An 18,978-nucleotide genomic window follows, 5' to 3' on the forward strand; every position below is an offset into this window, starting at 1 on the left:
TGCCTTGACAGTCCAAACCATAAAAAATACAAAACAGGATTCTGAAATCATGACTTCTTAAAACACTGCTCTGCTGATCTAACCTCAACAATTATTTTACCTTCACGTAACTGGTCTGGCAGCTTCCATTGCTATCTGGAATCTGGAAGTTACTGTGGAAGTTCATCTCCAAGTGTTTGCTTTCATGTGTAATGATGGTCCAGGTGCATCTGCTGTTCATGGGAAAGTTTTGGGGCCAATGAGGGGACTTGATTGTACCATTATCTGCATGAATGATTCCACCACAGCCTGGAAAAAACGGCAACAGATGGGAGAAATGTTCAAATGTTTTTGAGAGGTGTTCAGCTTTAAATGGTTGTTTGCTTCTGTGGCTGCAAAAGTGAGAGTGGAAAGCCCTGATACTCACTGAAACTTCATTCACCCCTTTTGATTTTCTTTCTCCCACCCCTGCAGCAGGGAGGTAGTTACACTCTTTGACTTCACTATATTTTCTTCACAAGCTCATTCTTGCCACTTCATAGCCTTTTTCAAGTTCCATCTATATACTCCTGACAATTTCAACTGAATATTGGTTTGAAAGAGTTCAGGGGTCAGGAATACATCTGAGACTGTGCAGGTTTCTCCCCACACCCCCCTGCATGCACATTGTGACAGCCATTCAGGAAAGTACTCTAGGGGAGAAAATCAGTCCACTGATATGTCCTTTTTTCTTCTCACTCTTCAACATGCAAATATTGAAGTTCCACATGTGAATCTATTCAAGCTACATCCGTTTACCCAGGGCAAAATAGTGACTTCCCCAGCCTAGGCAGCCCTGTGGATTTCAGTGGGATTATGGGATGGGCTGAAAAACATGCTTCAAAAATTGCTAACAGATTAGTTTATAAAGAGGAATAGTCATGAATGGTCATGGCCCTTTGGCAGCGCATGATTTTACAGATTTTTACAGAATAAGTTTAGTTAATTTGAAACATATTTGCAAATACTGTGCCAAGAATAATTTATTAGGGCTATGCATACAATAGAAGCAGCCCCTTTTTATTTTAGATACAGTGTAGTAGAAGGATGAGTAAGGAGTAAAAAAAAAGAATTGTAACAACCTACTGTTTTTCCTCTTAATTTAAAAAATATATAATTGGCTTAAAAAGAAGATATTTTTCATTCTTCTCTGTTAGAAATGGCAATTGCGTTTGGAAGGATGTGAAGCCAAGTTTTGGTCACACATACAGAATGCAGACCTGGAGATTCTCAGTGAACAAACAAGAAGAAAGCTGAAAAAGGTAACCTAGGTGTATATAGAAATGAAAACTTTCAGAGAGAATACTGCCTATGCACATGGCACATGCAAGCTAATGTCTACTACACCATTGAAGAGTGGGCTACATTGCACACGAAATCTCAGGGACAGTAGGGAACAGTGTCAAATATTTGCTAAAATGACAGTGTATATTCATGCAAGCATAGACTTGATATGTTTAAGAAGACAATCTATCAACTAACTGTGTGAATACAGCTACATCACTAGTGGACAGAAAGATGATCAGGATCAGCCAGAAGGTTTGCAGATGGAGGTGACACTAGGAAGCATATGCCAGCTCTGTACTGAGCCAGGAAGGCACAGTAATTTCTGCCCTGCCATCATGTGCCACATCTACACTTACCTTTAGTCCTTCCATAACTTCCTGAAGTACACTGCACAAAGTGATGATAAAAGAGTGATAATAATTTCAAGAGAAGGTAGGTTGCTTTGAGAAATGTACCATTCAATCCTGCGTGTATACCACCTTCAAAAGTGTACCAACATCTCCATCACAGTGCAAGAGTTCTAGAATCTTGCACTGGTGTCACGTCCTCTTTGAGATGTTCTGTCTGCCTCTCTGTTTTGGAACTCATTTCTTCCTAGTTTTGTTTAAACCAAATCAAACTGTGGAACAATAGTTATTCATGAAGTGAAATGTCTCATAGTCCTTGACAATAGATACAACTTCTGGGAGGGTAATGGGGGTGGTATCAATTTACAGCCATCAAGAAACTGCCAGCAGGAGGTTTAAAAAGAACAAAATTGATCCAAATTTGAATTCATTGTGTAAGATCAGAAAGCACTGGATTAACATTTGATTTTTTCAGTAGTGGCATATTTCAAGGATCCTAAAGATGATAGCATGTCTTTCTTTTGTTCTTTAATGCAAACTTACCTAAAGATTCTGCTGTCCATGTTGCATAAAAGCCACCTCCTTGAACTGAGTGATCAGAATTAAAGATGATGACTAGCTTGTTGGAACCAGACTGAATAGTCCCAGGTGAGGTGTTTCCGCAGTATTGTCCTATGACAGGAGACCCTGGAGAGCCACCATTCAGGATAGTAACAGAATCCCACTTACAAAGTGAATGATTTTCAATGTGGAAGGCTGTAAAAGTAAGCTGCAACACACAAAGGTGACATTCAGGTGCTAAAACCAGACATTCTAGGGGAAGGTTTAGAGCAACTCCAGGCAGATCCTGTGGCCATCGTGGTACAATGATTTCTAGGAGCACTCAGAAATCTGATCCTCACTTCATGATACTTTCTGCAAGTATTGATTGGAATCTTGGCACTATAAGTAACAGTAACTACTTAGCTTGAAGACAGAAGTGGGAGAAGAATTCATAGGTTCAAAACTGGCATCATTGTGTCTTAACCATGTTTGAAACTAATTATGTGCTTCAAAACAGTGTTGAATATGTATGGGTGTTGAACCACTTTCCTGCACTTAAAGTTTCTGTTCATGAAATATACCTAGCTATGTAAGCAGAAAGCCTTGGATATTTTTTTCTTCCTATTATTTTGAATCAATGCACTAACAGTTGCTAAAAATAATGTTTGTTTCCACCAAAACAGAAACAGTTCTGTGGTTCGCTCCTGTGGGCCTGGATGCATCACATAAACAGACCGGGCTGGACAGGCAGCTCCTGACCCTGTCTCCTTCCCACACCGATTCCATTTGTCCTTGGAGAGATATGCTCACTGGGATTTCCAGTTCAAACATTTAGATTGCTGATCCCATAGACTCCTGGATTTGTTGATGCTGAAATAGTGATGTACACTAGTTACTGCCTGGCCCTGTATCCATAAGTTTTGGGACTTTTTAACTAGTTACAATAGCAGGATCTTTGTAGAAAAGTTTAGCAAACACATGGGATTTTTATCCTATACCTTTTGTGCATCTTCATTTCCAAAAGAACCTGTCTAAGACTAAATACAAATCTAGCTGTAATAGTTTAAATTCAGAACTTTTCCAGCAACTGAAACTGGCAGCTTATACTGGAAAAAATTAGTCTGCCTTCACTGAGCATGCTGCTATTCAGTCCTTTCAAAAAGAAATCTGCTTTCATCTGATTAAAATTAGTTCTGCTTTAAACTAGTTTGTGGATTAAATAGAAATCTTGTGTTCTACTAAAATAATCCTGTATTCCCTGAAATAAGTACTTAGGCAGTGGTCAGAATATCAAGTAGCAGAAAAATTAGGACTATAGGTCTTAGTTTCTAATCTCTGTAGTTGTAAACAAGGAAAACATGATAGGGAAGGTAATGAAAGACATTACATATGAAAATCTGCAATATGTTCCCATAAAACTGCTTTTCAGATATTTTTCTGACCCAGACCATAAATGTCACTGATTATAGCTGTGATTGAAAGAATCAGTCAAATAATTCAGTGAATTAAGTTTTGTACTGCTTGTTCATAGAGGTGCTTAGATTGGTCGATCAGGAGTTTAACTCAAGAAAGCAGCACCTCAGGCAGACCTTTAATATTTATTGGGAAATTGGAACAACGTTTCATTGACATAATTTGTACCAGAAATCATATTATGTTTCAGACTAACCAGTAAGACACAAAAGTAACTTTCTAGTGGCTTGAAACTTTCCTACAGAGAAGAAAAATCTTCAGCCTCATGTTTATTCTCATGACAGTGAGAATATCCACGAACATCTAATAAAATGAGTTATTTCAGTTTTGTAAACACAGGAAGTCATTGTTTAAAGGAGAAGTCAATACTGTTTTGAGGTCAAGTTATATTTTTCTTGTCCTTCTATTTTTCAGAAAGGACAATCTTCAAACAGTTTTGTTGTGGTAAATTCATTCTCTCTTTTAGGTAAAATCAATGGGAAGATATTTAATTATTCCACATTTCTAATTTTCCAAATTGTCTCAAATCTGTTCCTCAAAACTCAGAAGCTAGTTCTCACACCGTCTGCTGTGCACACAATTGTGACATGTTACTCACAGTGATGGTTTCACCTTCAGGGGCTTCCAACACCCAGGAGCAGCGATTCAGGTTGCTGTAAGGCTCTGGGTAGTTAGGGCTTGAGATAACTCCCCTTTCACCTGACTGTACCCCACCACAGGCTGCAGGAAAAAAAAGTAACATTTCAACACATTTTCAGAACAGAACACTATAATCAAATGAATGGAAGATTATTCAGATTGTAATAGTAATAAAATATATTTCAGATGTGGAGTTAAAAATGAACAATTTATCTGGGAAATTCCAAGTTTTAAAATCTTTGTCATTGAATACTGAGTAAAAGGATGCAATGACCTTGAAACTTTGAATTTATTCTGATACTTAATATAACTCTGCAAAACCTTTGCCAGCTGACACTTATATCTGCCTCTTCCACCTTATCATTTGTTTATCTCAGTCTTAAGCAAACCAGTGCCATCCCTGGACCAACACAATGAAGTAAAAAAGTTTCTGATGTCTAAATAAGCCCCAAGGCTAAATTCAGCTGTGACAGGAAGAGTAGCTGTTCTGGCACATAAATGGCAAAGTGGTGTAATTTGCACTGATATGGCTTCAAGTGGATTTCAAAATGAGTGCAAAGGTTCAAGCAGCAGAATGCATTTCAGCTCTGCTAGCACTCCAGAGACCTATCTGAAGTAAGTCAAACTTGGCTGGCATTACCTGTTATGTCCCTATTCCCAAGAGCAACCAGCTGCTCTGGGCATTGCAAAATCTCAAATGTGGTTTGGGGATTGCCAACAGTGAAGCAGAAAATAAATCTGAGAGTTCAACTGTTAGCACATGCTTCCTTCAGAAGATATAAATAGTGGCTAGCACTGTGTAACTTTTGAGAACCTCTCTGAGAGTTGGTCCCATCTTGACTATTCTCCCTATCACCAAATGACTGGCAACATTCCCCAGAAGTGCCTCAGTCAGCCAAGGCAGCAGTCTTTCGAGCCATTTACCTTCAAACGTGTAATGGGCCAAGAATCCTTTATCTTCTGTGTTTTCATCACTGACAAAGTGTACCCAGACCTGGGGGGCAGCTATAACTAGTGGCACAGATGGTGCAGCCTGACCACAAAGTCTGGCTATTAGCTCTCCATCAGCATTCCCTAAGCAAAGAAAGAAAAAAAAAAAAACCAAACACAGCACTTTTTGAGTCCTGAAAGAGCTACAGTAACATAAAGGAATAGTGCAAACATGCAATTCATTATATTTTGACAAGAAAACAGAGAAGAGTACATATCACACTTAGTAACTGATTATTTCTTATGAATATAAGCAGAGTGTTGCAGTTCATTGTTGGGATCTAAATCTCTGCAAAAAGAAAGTTCTCTCCAAAGCTATATCAATGATCCTTTCAATACCCTGGGCTCCTTTTCTCCTCTTCCTGCCCTCCTGCACACTTTCATATGTTGTATCAGACATATCAGACACACAAAATCCTCACTTTTCTGCCCCAGAACTACAGACCTTTCGGGGCAGAACAGTGGAAAAAGATGTCCTAAGGACCGTATCACATGGACACCTATTGAACCTTCACTTTTGTGACATCCTCATTAAAGTCAACAGGGATTTTGAGTTTTCTACTGTATAGGGATGTGCACCATCCACGAACTGTCATCACTATATTAATAGTGGGCATCTCTTTCCCAGGGAACTCAACATATTGTTCTCTGTATGACAAAAAAAAATAAGCCAGCATTTGCTGAAATCCTTGAAGTCTAAAAGCCATTCCTCATGATATGCAAAGCAATGCCATTCCTAAGTTCACTTCTCTAATAATAGCAGGTTGCTGGTCTTAAAAGTCTCCATTCAAAAGCAATTCCTAGCTCTGCACAAAGTACAGGCCATTCTTGTGAAGAAGGCAGTAGAGCAAGAGGGGGAAATTTTGGGTGGTCCTCAAAGCCTTTCAGAGTTGATCCAAGTCACGGGCTGGTTGAGCAACTTCCTGTTTCTGTCATATGCAAGTAACACAGCCACCATTTGAAATGCCTTGAAGCACAAGGATAAAAAGGGACATATAATAAAATTCTATCATGGTACAAACTGAGAATGGTACAAATTGTCTTGATAACATGCACTAAAAATTATATTGAGCTATATAAGCAGAAGACATTAATTATAAATTCTGTCTCAGGAAAAGATAGTAATGACTGCTTTTAGAATTACTATGTGAAATGCATTTTCTTTTTTGTACATTTTATGAGGTGATTAATTATGTGACAGATATCACACAGGTTATTCAATCTCTTCAGTGTGAAAAGTGACTCCAATCATTGCTTTCATGAATGGCCAGCCGGCCAGAGATCTTGACTGTTAATAAACAGAAAAAGAAAACAGAAATATTGTGCTGTAACATTTCATTCAAAATGAAGGGAATGGTCTGAAAAACAAAATTAAGAGTCTTCCACAACAGACAAAAGTTAGGAATATATTTCATCATAACAATATGCTCAGCTGTATTATCATGTACAACCTATATGCATATGCATGATAATTTAATAACTTAATACCTTAATATCTTACCCTAATAAAATTGAAATATTTGTTCCATCTATTTAGCTTAAATATTAGTCAATTCTGCTTTTTAAAATTTTTATTTGAGTACCATGAAGTGTATTGTATCATGCACAAAACAATTTTGGGCATCACAAAATAATTTTGCACAACTCAGATCCGCTTGGGGTCTCTTGGGTAACTTCAAGTAGAGTTGGACCTTTCCCTAACTACAGCATCTGCTGTGTCAAGATTCTTAAACAGCACCTGCCTGTGTTTAGTAGTATTCTGCACTACTGCATCTCAGTACTCATTAAATGTTACTTGTCAGCATGCACAGATGAATGAGGACATTCTGCTTTTGACACCAGGCTAGCTGGGAAACTGGAGGTCCATTAGTAGTGCTAAAATGGACACTCCTATTTAGATGACAAAACTGTGTAGAACAAAGCAAGACTGCACTTTCTTTCCTTTTCTTTGATTGTCTTGCCTGGAGGCCTGAGGTTCATGATAAAGTGGGAGTGGCAGGAATGGATGAGTAACAAAGCAAATATATCTTACTGTTTCTTTCTCTGAGTTGTTTTTTTTTTATTATTTCCCAGCTCCATGCATACATGGGAGAGAACCGCTAGGCTACAGAGCTGTGCAGGGTTGGCTCTACACAGGACAAACTAATGCTGTACAACCAAAAGCTCTTGCTCAAATGAGTGCAAATAAGGATGAGACAGATTCCTGCTCTCAATCTTTTCACATGTTTTGGAAAGAATTTCCTGGTAAATTAAAACTTGCTCTCTCTCTCACAGGTACAGCCTTTCTACTAAGAAGACAGCTGCAGCTTTCATATTAAACTTGGCATTACCTGAGCAACTTTCATGTGACATTTCCAGTTGCTTGCTCTTGTGGATAAAGATGCTCAAAAATGCAAGGATATCACTGGTGCATTAATCCTGTGACTATTTTTTTTTTCTTTAAAATACTTCAGTGTGTGTTTTGCAATGTATTCTCATTGGAAATATAGAAATTTTTTTTGGAGAGTCATCTTACAGAACACAAAAATGGATCTGAAGTGGGTGTGCAGTCCAGAGGTTATGAATAATTAAAACACTCTTTACTCCATTCCTGCTGTCCCTGGAGATATTTCAGGACCAGGGAAAGAACTGGGAATGGACCAAATAAATTGTTTTGATGACTGAAAATGCCATCTCTCAAGGCAGATGAAGTGAAATTCATATTGTCCCTTGTAAAGAGAGAATCAGGTGAGTATTGCAAACAGCAAAACTATTTATCTCCCCAAGATGTCTATCCAGTTTCCCATTTTCTCCCCTGAAAGACCAAATCCATGCATCCATTTCTCTGGTAGTGAAATCCCACTTCTGATCATGGAAGGCATGATGTGAACACTCTCAATGTACAGATTGTATAAAAGCCACTCCCTGCAAATGTATATGAATGAGATTTGGCACAAACAGAGTTGTACAACCAGAATCTTTATCCATTCTCCTGCTGAACATACAAACCTAGTCGTAGCTCTAAGTAGTCATATTGGCAGTTCTGGTGATGTTCCAAGTGGAAATCCTCAAAAGATATGTAAATGGATGAATTATAGTGAGAGGGATTTTCAATGGTCCATTCACAGTTCAGGTTGTTTGTGTAATTTCTGATGCCATCATAACCAGGAGAAAAGAAATTCCCACCTGCATATGCCATAAGGGTTCCACCACAAACTGCAGAAACAAAATATGGTTTATTTAAAAGTAGTAATAATTCTTGTATGAGGAGAAATTTCTTATTGGAAAATAAGTTCAAAATACTCAAGACTATAGTAGCAAGGCTCTGACAGTTATCTCCTCTCAGGAGGCTGAGTTTGCAAAAGTAGGTTAACTGCACTCTTTCACAAGCTACAATAAACTCATTACCCCCCTGAGTAATAAGGAAGCACTTCAATTATCCAATTTGTATAGCATTATGCTTTTTGAAACTTTTCATGGAATAAGGCCACTTCAGACCATCTCTTACTCAAGACTAAGTACAAAAAAATAAATCAGTAGGGACAGCAGGGACTGTGATCCATACAGAGGCACATGAAGTCCATTGCTCACAGAGATTCTCCATTTTTTTCCAAGTTCTTTCAGATAATTAAAGATAAATATCTATTCCCATCCAGAGATGAAAGCGAAAACAGGTATTAGAGATTTGTTATCTGTTTAGGTATTTTTTTTAATATATGTGCCAGCTATGAAATGACTCCCTAGAGATCAATCACTTAAATCAAAAGCATACACTACCTGCGTCCTCACTAGAGGTGTATGAGACACTGAAGCCTCTGGCTGCACGGGACATATCTGTCACCAAAATGACTTTCATTGTGTTTCCAGTGGATTTCACCTCAGTGCCTGGATTTACCTCCCCACACAGCTTGGCCAGCTGAGGAGAGTTTTGCCCAAGGCCATTGTAAACCTGTGGGGTCAAAATAAACTTTCATGATACCAATATACAGTCTTATGAGCATCTCCTGTATCATTTAATAGTATTTACCATCTTTAATACAAAATTCACTGATGTCACTCACAAGGGGTTAGTTCTCAAATCTACCCAAACTTTGGAACAAACGTTCATTGCCTTGAGTGGATGAGGCCCTGAAGTAAACATCAAAAATAACTTGCTTATTTTGGTGAAATACAAACATATTCTCTGTCCCTCTTTCTCTCTCTCTCTCTCTCTCTCTCTCCTTTTTCAAACAGAAATTGATTTTTTTTAATTGAGAAGAACAATATGTTTTAACTCAATATTTATATAATCACTTAATAATGCCAGCTACTGATCATATTAATTTCAAATCATCATCTTTGTATTCTTGTTAAAACCAACATCAGCTTTATCAAAATCTTCTCCAACATACTGAGTATTGGTGGACATTTCTGATTATTTCAAATATTTCACTTTGTGATGATCCAGAGATATTTTGCTCTGTTTCCTTCATACACCCTTTAGCCTAAGAATTAATTTCCTTCTTTCTACTCTGCAGTGCAAGCGAGGCAGAAATGATGTTTCCCACTGAGACTTGGAGTATATTAGAGTATTGAAGGCATAAAAGCTGGCAGAAAAAAATTTCCTTTTTAGAGATCATTAACTGATAAAAAGCCAGCTCCCAAAGGTTTGTCTAAAGCATCTGTGAAGAAAAACAGGGGAAACCTTGTCTACAAACCTCAAGGGATGAATAACTATTTCAGTCCCCAATGCTTGTGCATGGATTGGCTTCTGATCATCCTACAGTTAATGCCTGTGTTTGCACTGCTTATCTGAACAAGTGGGAATTTAAACTCTACCTCACATTCCTTCAATGTCAGAGAGGAATCATATTTTTGACGCATTTGTACATCTGATCAGGCCCAGATCTGCATGCCAGGCTTGATTTTTTTTCACTAAATAACCAGAAATCAAAAATAAACATGATAAAATAACCAATATTTACCTTTTTTTGCGATGGAGAGTGACATATAAGTAAAGTTATATGGGGTCCCCCTATCTTTAGTTCAGATAGTTTAGTTTGGCCATTTGCTGCAATTTCTGTCTTTTTTTTCATTTTTTTTTTAAATTGACAGCAAAAAGTAACAACAGCAGTTAACAATAGAATATATAGAAGTAACAATTTCCAGTCAATAAAACCTGGAACTGACTGATGGATTTTGCTTGCACAGAAAAGAGACATTGAAAACTTTCAAAAACCCCAGAATTTTTTTTTTCCATAATTGATAAAAAGGCAACTCCAGTGATTCCTTTAAGTCTTCTACTCTGCCTAGGCCACAATTTCAAAATTTCCATACTCCAAAACAAGCAGATGAGTTTAGATGCTCTACAGAGATAACTTTCTCTCATTTATCTGCTTTCCCCAGATGAAATGATGATTTGTCTTAAAATCATATATAGACCTATAAGTGACTTTTCACTTTATTAGGTCCATTAATTCTCCGTAAAGGGATTAGGAAGAGCAGTTTCTGACTCTACACCAAATACTCACAGCCACATAATCTGATGAGCAGCTCCAGTGCTCTTCAGTTTTCATGTCATTAAAGGTTAGGGTCACACGTCGGCCTTCTTCCACTGTGATCCTCCATTCACACACTCGGTTATGTGGGTATAGGTTGGGATAGTTGGGTGAAGTAAATGTTCCAACAGGTGCAGTAAGATCCCCACCACATTCTGAAATATCCAAATATTGGTACATTTCTCAGAGTAAAGCACTGCTTATAGAATTATAGCCAAAAATAATCAATGTTGTGAGAAAAAGAGATCCTGAGAGGCTGATTTGATCAGCCTACCCTGCCCATATATTTGTCTAAACAGCCAAGTTCCTGCCAGTCTCTGTCACTCAGTCATAAAAGTAGTTGAGTATTAACTGGCCATAGCAACTCCTTTTAGTCTAATTGTTAATATTTCCTTCTCTGAAGGGCCCATGCCAGGCTTCAGAAGCCTGGGTGACCCACAGGCTTTAATGCCATATGATACAAGCCTCTCATTGTGACAAGATCAAGACATTTCTGACTTCCAGAGGACTGAGCAGAGCTACACAGAACAAGCAGGGTGTTAGAGTGGCCAGTGATGTATTTTTCATATTCTGATTAACAGGTAGAGAAAAGCTTTTAGGTATTTTAAGCAACACTTTTCATTATGGTTATTTTTGCTTTTCCTATCTTTGTTATGAGTATCAAACTGCTGTGAGGAAGGAACTCTGAAGATCTTGGATACAGAATACATTTTTTCTGAAACTTATGATAGAATTTTACCAACTTACCCTCAGTAGCCTTTTAAAATAGAGAGATATTGTTCAATGATGTGTAGTGGAAGTCCCTTTCCTTACACTCACAGATTCTACAGAATAGTCAGATCTCTGCATCCACCTGCATTAAATTTTTTGGTAAAAGATTTTCTCTTCTAAGTTTGCATAACAGGATCCTAGGAGTGGAATAACATTCTTTTGGAGTTTGTTTTCCCTTCTGTTTTTTTTACTGCAGAATCAAACATAAAGAAAGCTTTCAGCTGAACTTTTAAATGATCTGGAAGGAGTTCAGAAGGGTTGGAAGGAGATTTTTCAACTTGACTATTGTAAAGAATTTCTAAAAAAGTAGCCATATTTGGTAGGACAAGCATTGCATGGACATTGAAGATTATGAAAGAAGTGTGAAGCAGGAGTAGGTCTGTGTTCTCAGTCCTAATTAAGGCAGTTCTTTGAAGTCATTGTGCTCAGGAAAAGGGGCAATGGACATGAATTGAAACACATGAAATTTCACCTGAACACATGAAAACATTTTTCCCAATGAGGGTCACTGAATACAAGAATAAGTTGATTTTGCTTATCAAGAGGGATATGGGAAGGGTATGTCAGGACATCCCTCAACTGACTGTTGAAGAAAAAAGGTGTGAAAGTGTGCTTCCTTGTTCCACTGATGGCAACATCCATTATAGCAGGTGATTTCTTGTTTCACCAAGTTTCAGCTCAGCTAGAGTTGTTGCCAGAGATCTCTATTCATACTTCCCTCAAGTTTAAATTTAAGAGCAAATGCACACTACTCCAAGAACAAGTGACCTACAACATATTCTGTATTAGTGCAATTATGATCTGTGGTATAAGTTGCTTCCTGAGGGTATATTTCAACCTTACAAATCCAACCTTCTGTACTGGAATCAAAGCGCAGTCTGAATCCCCGGGCATTGACTGATCCATCAGTGACAAACTTGACATAAGCAAAACTGTCAGAGGTGTCCACAGCATGAGGGAGAGTATTACCACAGTACCTGCCCAACAAATTTCCTGCAAAAGTCACATAGAGAAAGAGAAATTTATATCAATATATTATTAATATTTATATTGAAGGGTCACCTTCCAATTTAACTGGACAGGCAGGAGTAAACTAGTGGAATCAAGTTATTGCTGGCAAACAGAAGGGTTTCGTTTGCCTTACTTTGCATCAGCAAGCAAGACAAACACAAGCAAATACTGCACATTGGAAAGGCTCACTTTGTACCCAAAGGGAAATGCTCTCAGGAACCTCTGGTGAGGTTTCATAGTACTATGAGGGAGGGGAAGACAAATGCTGAAATAATTCTCAGACCAGAAGCGTTGTATTCTCGGATCTCCACAAAGTCATTTGCGCAGTCGGAAGAATTTTGAATATCTAGGTCTTCTAGTCTGATGGTAAGATAGTGGCCCCTGGGACCCTGCAGAAACCATTCACACAGCAGGTTGTCTTGATAATGGAGGTCAGGGTACCCAGTGCTTTCGATGATACCGGTTTGTCCTATCACTGTCCCACCACACGGAGCTGCAAAAGGAAGAATATTATTTGGTTGACTAAAGAACCTGAGAGATGATTTTTATCCTAAACAAGACTTAAAGGTAAGGTACAACTGACTTGTTCTCTAACTGTGGTAATAAAAGAGGAATTGCCTTCCAATTAAAAGTCTTCCATGTTTTCAATCTAATTCAATCAGTTTTTGTTTGGTTTGGATTTTTTCACATCCCCCACAACCACACACACCCTGCCATTGCAAACATCCCTTCCTCTCTTTCATATCTCTTATAATTTGAATAAACTCACAGTTTTCAATCTAATCTCTATGTCCATATTTACCAGAAAACCTTGCAAAGATATAACAGGTATATTGAAAAGAAATGAAACTTGCTAAGTGTGGATCTCAATTTTTTATGACAGACAAAAGTTGACTTCTGGTTTGGGTCAACAGTTCAGACTCCTTTTTCCTTTCATCCCTTCCCATTCACTCCTTGTGATGCCTTAGTGAACAAGCACTGCACAGTGTGTAAAACAGCTATTTTTAATAATCTCTCTCTGGACACTCATTTCTCTGCAGTACCTGCAAGCATAAGTTTGTAGGAGTAAGACATACATCAAACATGTGTTTACAGGCATACGGTGTGATTCTTGGGAAGGTCATATGTAGGTCCAGGAGCTGGACCTTGATTATCCTTGTGGTTCCTTTCCAAATCAGGATATTATATAATTCTATGAAACAATATTCCCAGGTGGAATTTATTGGATTTTTTTTTTTTTGTAGTGGATTCTGTGCCTGTTAATTACAATCTCTCCATGGCAGTAACATATGTGTTCATACTGTCAGTTCTGTGAGTCATTAGTGCAATGTAAATTCTGGCTTCATATACTAACAAATGTATGTATATATATATATGTATATATGCAAGTTTCTTCAGTTTTCACATTCAGAAATACGATAGTACTCTATTTTGGCTGGTGTTTCAGATCTAATGCAATGAGCAAAATTCTGTATAAACAATATAGTTCACTACTTTGCCTTTGAGAAATTAACAGTCCTAGACTTTCCTGTATAAGTGATGCTAACATAATGGCTGCTATTCTTTGAAGATTATTAACATTATCAAACCCTTAAAAGAAGCATTGTTCTGAATCTGATCAAGGACTAATTTTTCTTGAATTTTAATTTTTTCTAGTGCTTTCTAACCCTGTTTTTGCAGCTTGAGAACACGTAACTAAAGTATTTCTTTCCCAGATGACAAATAATGGTTCTCATAGCTCATTCATTTTCCAGCCCATTATTATGCTGCCCCTGTTTGTCTAGCAGCTTTATTATAGATTGATTTACATTTACATAGAGAAGCTCACAATTTGTTCTTCTACTGCCAATTCTCAGCTGATCTCCACATTCCCCTTCAGAACCCTGCTCATGAAAGTGACACTAAGTTTGCATGCTGAAAATTAAACCATGTTACATGACTTTATCCACACTGACCTTTCTTCTACTGCTCCTTTGACAACTGGCTTTGACAAGAGGTTATGCAGTCATTGTTTCTGCTGCCGCTGGTCTACTATCTCTTTCCTATTAATATTTTCCTAATCTTCAGCTCTTGCTAGGTGCAGAACATGCTGATATTCTGAAGCCTTAGCTCTAACACTAACTGAAAGAGACATGTTCCTGTCAGCCCACCCCACAGGTTTGATTTCAGCCCTGTTACAGAAGTCTAACTTGAGACCAAAATCTTCTCTAAAATCACAGAAAGAGATAAATGAAAGCATTACCAATGGAGTATTTAGCATTGAATCCCACGTGTGTGGCACTGCTGTCAGACCTGAACCTCAGGTACATGACAGCTCCTGAGGATCTCTGTGAGCTTGGCATCAAACCTCCACACAGCCTGGTGATGAGGGGGGCACTGGAGTCAGCCCCGCTGCGCAGCTCTAGGTAACTGGAAGTGCAGCTGGAAGAGGAGACAATTTTCTTTTCAATGTATGGCAGTAGTGGTTCAAAATCATCCCAGTACGTGCACAAAGACATGAAGCTGCAGTGAATTTGATTCGTTTCCATGCGGTGTGACCAGAACAGAATCAACAAGATCATAATCCATTGCACTTATGAAACAATTGAATCAAAAGGAGTGCTAGAAACATTGAGAAAGATTCATCTAAAACTCACTCTATGATCAGATCAGATCAGATCTGACAGGAGCAAATTTTGGGTAGGGATATGAACAGCACTGGCAAACTAGCTGTGATCATCTTAAATACATTTTTTTGTCAGGATTCAAATTCAGCAGATATTCCCTATTAATTCTCACTGAGAAGTGTTGAATTAAGGGACAAGAAGACAGATTAAGGGAATAAAAATTCAGTTCTGGGGTATAATTCGGTGGGCATACAAAGACTCAAAATATCTTAACTGTAAGCTTTGCCTTCAGAATGGTGCAGCGTCCTGGAAGCTAGAAAGGACACCTTTGGCATTCTCCATCCTTCACTATTTTTCCTGGACGTGGTTTCATGTTTCAAGGCTCACCTTTCCCTTACAGTGGTCCAGCTCCTATTAATGAAGCTACATCAGCTGGAAAATAGCCTTGTTTTATGCTTCAGGAAGGGAGGCAAAATGTGTAGACCCACTACAAACCAGCCACCAAGCAATGGAGGAGGGAGGCAAAGTGTCATGGTGGCAATCCATTGGCTTTAAAAGCACCCAAGTGTCCAAATTACTGAAAATCAGAATATTAAAGGACTACAGGGCACAGATTTTACAGAAAGCACCTTTCTATCATGCATGTTTTCACTTTTTCTGTCATACTTATGCATTGCAATGTCCTAGGTATGTAAACCAATGACCAGATAGCTTCAGTGATCTCTCAAAAATTTAACCCCATTTGATTTTAAAAATAGAAGTGTTTGTTCTCTGGGAGGAATTAGAGAAAGTAACAGAGAAAGACAAATCAGAATGGAGTTTCTGAAGAAAAATAGGCAAAATAATGTGGATGTGTACTTTGGTGAAGGTTCAATGTAAAACTGATCTTCAAATTGCAGCTTTACTGCATGTCCATTGGGAGCAGTTATGGTCCAGACACAGTCAGCATGTGGAGGGTAATTGCTCGGATAGTTGGGGGAAGATGTGTATCCATTGGGGTTGAAATCATTGATATAAATGTTGCCTCCGCAGGCTGGGAAAGAAAAATCATCAATAAAAAACAACGTGAAAAGGAAATGGGTGAGGCATCAAAAATATGACTTATCACTATATTCCAACACAGTTTCCTTTTGATGTCATATATGCACATCAAAAAACAAATGCATTCTATTGCTTGCTGTGGGAAAACATTTTAATGCAGTAGAATCCTATATTCCTGTGCTCCTGCTTACCTAATTCTCCTCATTTGAAACTGCTATTACTTCTCCCTCGGATTGCTCATAAAACAAGCAGAAAACATGTTTCTTGCCTTGTTCCTATGCAAATTCCCAACAGCTAAGAAGACCACAAGTCAGATCTATCAATATTTCTGTCAATCATTCCCAGCTTCTACTTTCCAAGAACTGAAATGTCTGAGATAATGAATGTGTAAGGAATGCTGCTCAGAGCAAACATGAAGGTTTGTTCAGGTCCTTTACCTGACAAAAATATGTTTATTTTGACCAGAACCTTTCTGTCCCAAACCCCCTCTATATTCTAGCAATACTGGTTTAACCCAGGGCTTTACTCAAGTTCCATAAATTGAAGGGATAGAAATGCTATTGTACAGCTTCACCTATTCCCCTCATGAATTCTCTGAAGTAATGCTAATTCTTTGGGGCAGCAGGGAAAATAGGCAGCAATAAAGCACTTAAAGATTTTAGCTGATTGACAGGTTGCCTTAGTTGCTTAGATATGGTGTTTAACAGGTCTCCAGGTGTGCCAAGTGGCGTCTGTTATGATCACAGTGGGATAACTGCAAATGCCAAGTTCGTGATTTCCTCCTGGGATGTGAGTCTCCGTTTTGTTCATTCTTTCAAAGAAGTTAGGTTTGGCAATTAATGTTATTTTCTCAGCTGGGAGTAAAACTTGTGAGAAATGTTGACACCTTTTTAGACACACTACCCTGAAAAGTTCCTAACTTCACTTAGCACTTGCACTGGGTACTAAATGTTCAAAATAAAGGTCTTGTTTCCAGGAGTTTTTTCCTTTCCTGTATGAATTTTTAACATATCATCCTAACTGTAGATGCTACTTCCTTATTAAAGGGTCACTTTTTTTTTCAATCTATTTTTAATATTTTGAGTGACCCGAGCCTGACACTCTTTAAAAAAGAGAAATCTGAGTGTCAGATCAGAAGTCATGCACTGCAAGACATTTTTCAGACATCTGATTCTATCAGGGCTGGAACTTAGAACAAAAAATATCCTTTTAGAGGACAAACTCCAAGTTACATATGTATAAGTTGCAGAATTTAAGTTTGTTACCTAGACTTACCTAGACTCTTGGCCTCATATTTCAGTTTGAATCCTTGACCCTCATTCCTGCTGTCAGAAGTGAAGTGGACAAACAGCTGATTGTCGGTGGTGTACATGGTAGAGATGGGGCTGCTTCCACAAAACCGTCCATTCCCTCTTGCAGACACCAGAGGTGGGGCAGCATTATCTAACCCATTCCTCAGCTAAAACAGAAATTGCTAATGTTACTCAAGCAAACAGGTCTTGAATGTAATCTTTGTGCACACACCATCTTAATGCTTCCAGCCACAGGGGAAATTAATAAACTAGTGATTAATTAATGCACACAAATAAAAGAGAGAGAGAGTGAAATAGAGAGAAATATAATCTTTGATATTTCTCTTAGGTGTTTGCACCCCATGACATCTTGAGCTGCTTTACTGACCCTGAAATCTGTTAGATTCAGTAGCTTTAATAGCTTTGAGGATTTGGTGACTCAGCCAATAATCTCACCTCTACGTAATCTCCAAGGATGCAGGAAGTATCCTCGCTCATAATCTGGAAAGGCTGTTCAAAATGAACAGCAATGATAAATCCAGTGTTTACCACTACATGCCAGGAACAATTTAGATTAGGAGAATACTTTTGAGGGTAGTTGGGGGATGTTATCACACCGCTGCTTGTGTGCAAATAACCTCCACAACCTGAAAAAAAAAAAAAATAAAAGTTGAAGCAAAGAGAAAAACCCCAGAACATCAAATATTCACCTATTCATTTAGAGAAAAACTAGGTCTCCTAAAAGATATGATGGGTTAAAATAAATGCTGAAGTTAGTGTATGAGGAGCTGAGTGACATACAGCAATGCACATGAGGAATGATCTCCCAAAATGCAAGTTTACAGATTTAAAGATGACACACACCAAAATTGCTGACCATGAGACTGTTTTCAGTCTTAACAGATGAATAAGCAGGCAGCAATGTCAAGGGCCTTCCATGGTCTTATCATTACCCTGTCTGAGGACATTGCTTCTAACCATGGACCAAAACATTGCCATCTACTCCAGCTGCCAGTCAGAAAATTTTTCCCTGCTTGCCACTGCTGCCCTAACACTTTCTTGGTGCCTCAGCCCATACAGGAATCTGTCATCATTCCTGAGCTCATGTGGGAGGATTGTTGCTGGAAATTGCTGACATTCCTTCTAGAATTTATACAGCTTTCTGCATTTGTCTCTTTCTGCTTTGAGTCATTTATTTCCTTCTCTTAGTTGAGCATTCTTTCACCCTTCAGCTGAGCTGTTTTAAACTTAGGCATATGCTTTTCTTCCTTCTGAGAAGTGACTGATCGAGTTGAATCACGCTTTGTTGAATTATATTGCTGGGAAAATAGCCAATTTTACCTTTGTAGAATCAGACATTTATTAACACATATTCATGAGAGGTGAAAAATTAGATGTGTGTGTGCTTAATTAAATTGTAGACAGCTCTTAAAATGCCAGACAC

At 38.3% G+C, this 18,978-nt stretch overlaps 1 protein-coding gene across 2 annotated transcripts in view; it reads right to left on the bottom strand.

Moving 5' to 3' along the window:
- Nucleotides 1–18,978, bottom strand: part of CUBN (cubilin) — a 142,717-nt gene that overhangs the window by 31,405 nt on the left and 92,334 nt on the right. For both annotated transcript variants that reach the window (XM_088057402.1, XM_005518766.3), the window contains exons 42-54: nt 17,991–18,181; nt 17,518–17,701; nt 16,060–16,234; nt 14,838–15,016; nt 12,879–13,088; nt 12,437–12,577; nt 10,787–10,968; nt 9,054–9,225; nt 8,286–8,492; nt 5,232–5,381; nt 4,267–4,388; nt 2,196–2,421; nt 101–288 (exon numbers count right to left, since the gene is read on the bottom strand). In XM_088057402.1, coding sequence (XP_087913528.1) covers nt 101–288; nt 2,196–2,421; nt 4,267–4,388; nt 5,232–5,381; nt 8,286–8,492; nt 9,054–9,225; nt 10,787–10,968; nt 12,437–12,577; nt 12,879–13,088; nt 14,838–15,016; nt 16,060–16,234; nt 17,518–17,701; nt 17,991–18,181 — 2,327 coding nt within the window. The remainder of the gene's footprint in view (nt 1–100; nt 289–2,195; nt 2,422–4,266; nt 4,389–5,231; nt 5,382–8,285; nt 8,493–9,053; nt 9,226–10,786; nt 10,969–12,436; nt 12,578–12,878; nt 13,089–14,837; nt 15,017–16,059; nt 16,235–17,517; nt 17,702–17,990; nt 18,182–18,978) is intronic.

The sequence above is a fragment of the Pseudopodoces humilis genome, chromosome 1 (assembly GCF_049639895.1).
Source record: "Pseudopodoces humilis isolate 2021_Gansu_Grassland_sample_001 chromosome 1, ASM4963989v1, whole genome shotgun sequence".
Taxonomy (NCBI): Eukaryota; Metazoa; Chordata; class Aves; order Passeriformes; family Paridae; genus Pseudopodoces; species Pseudopodoces humilis.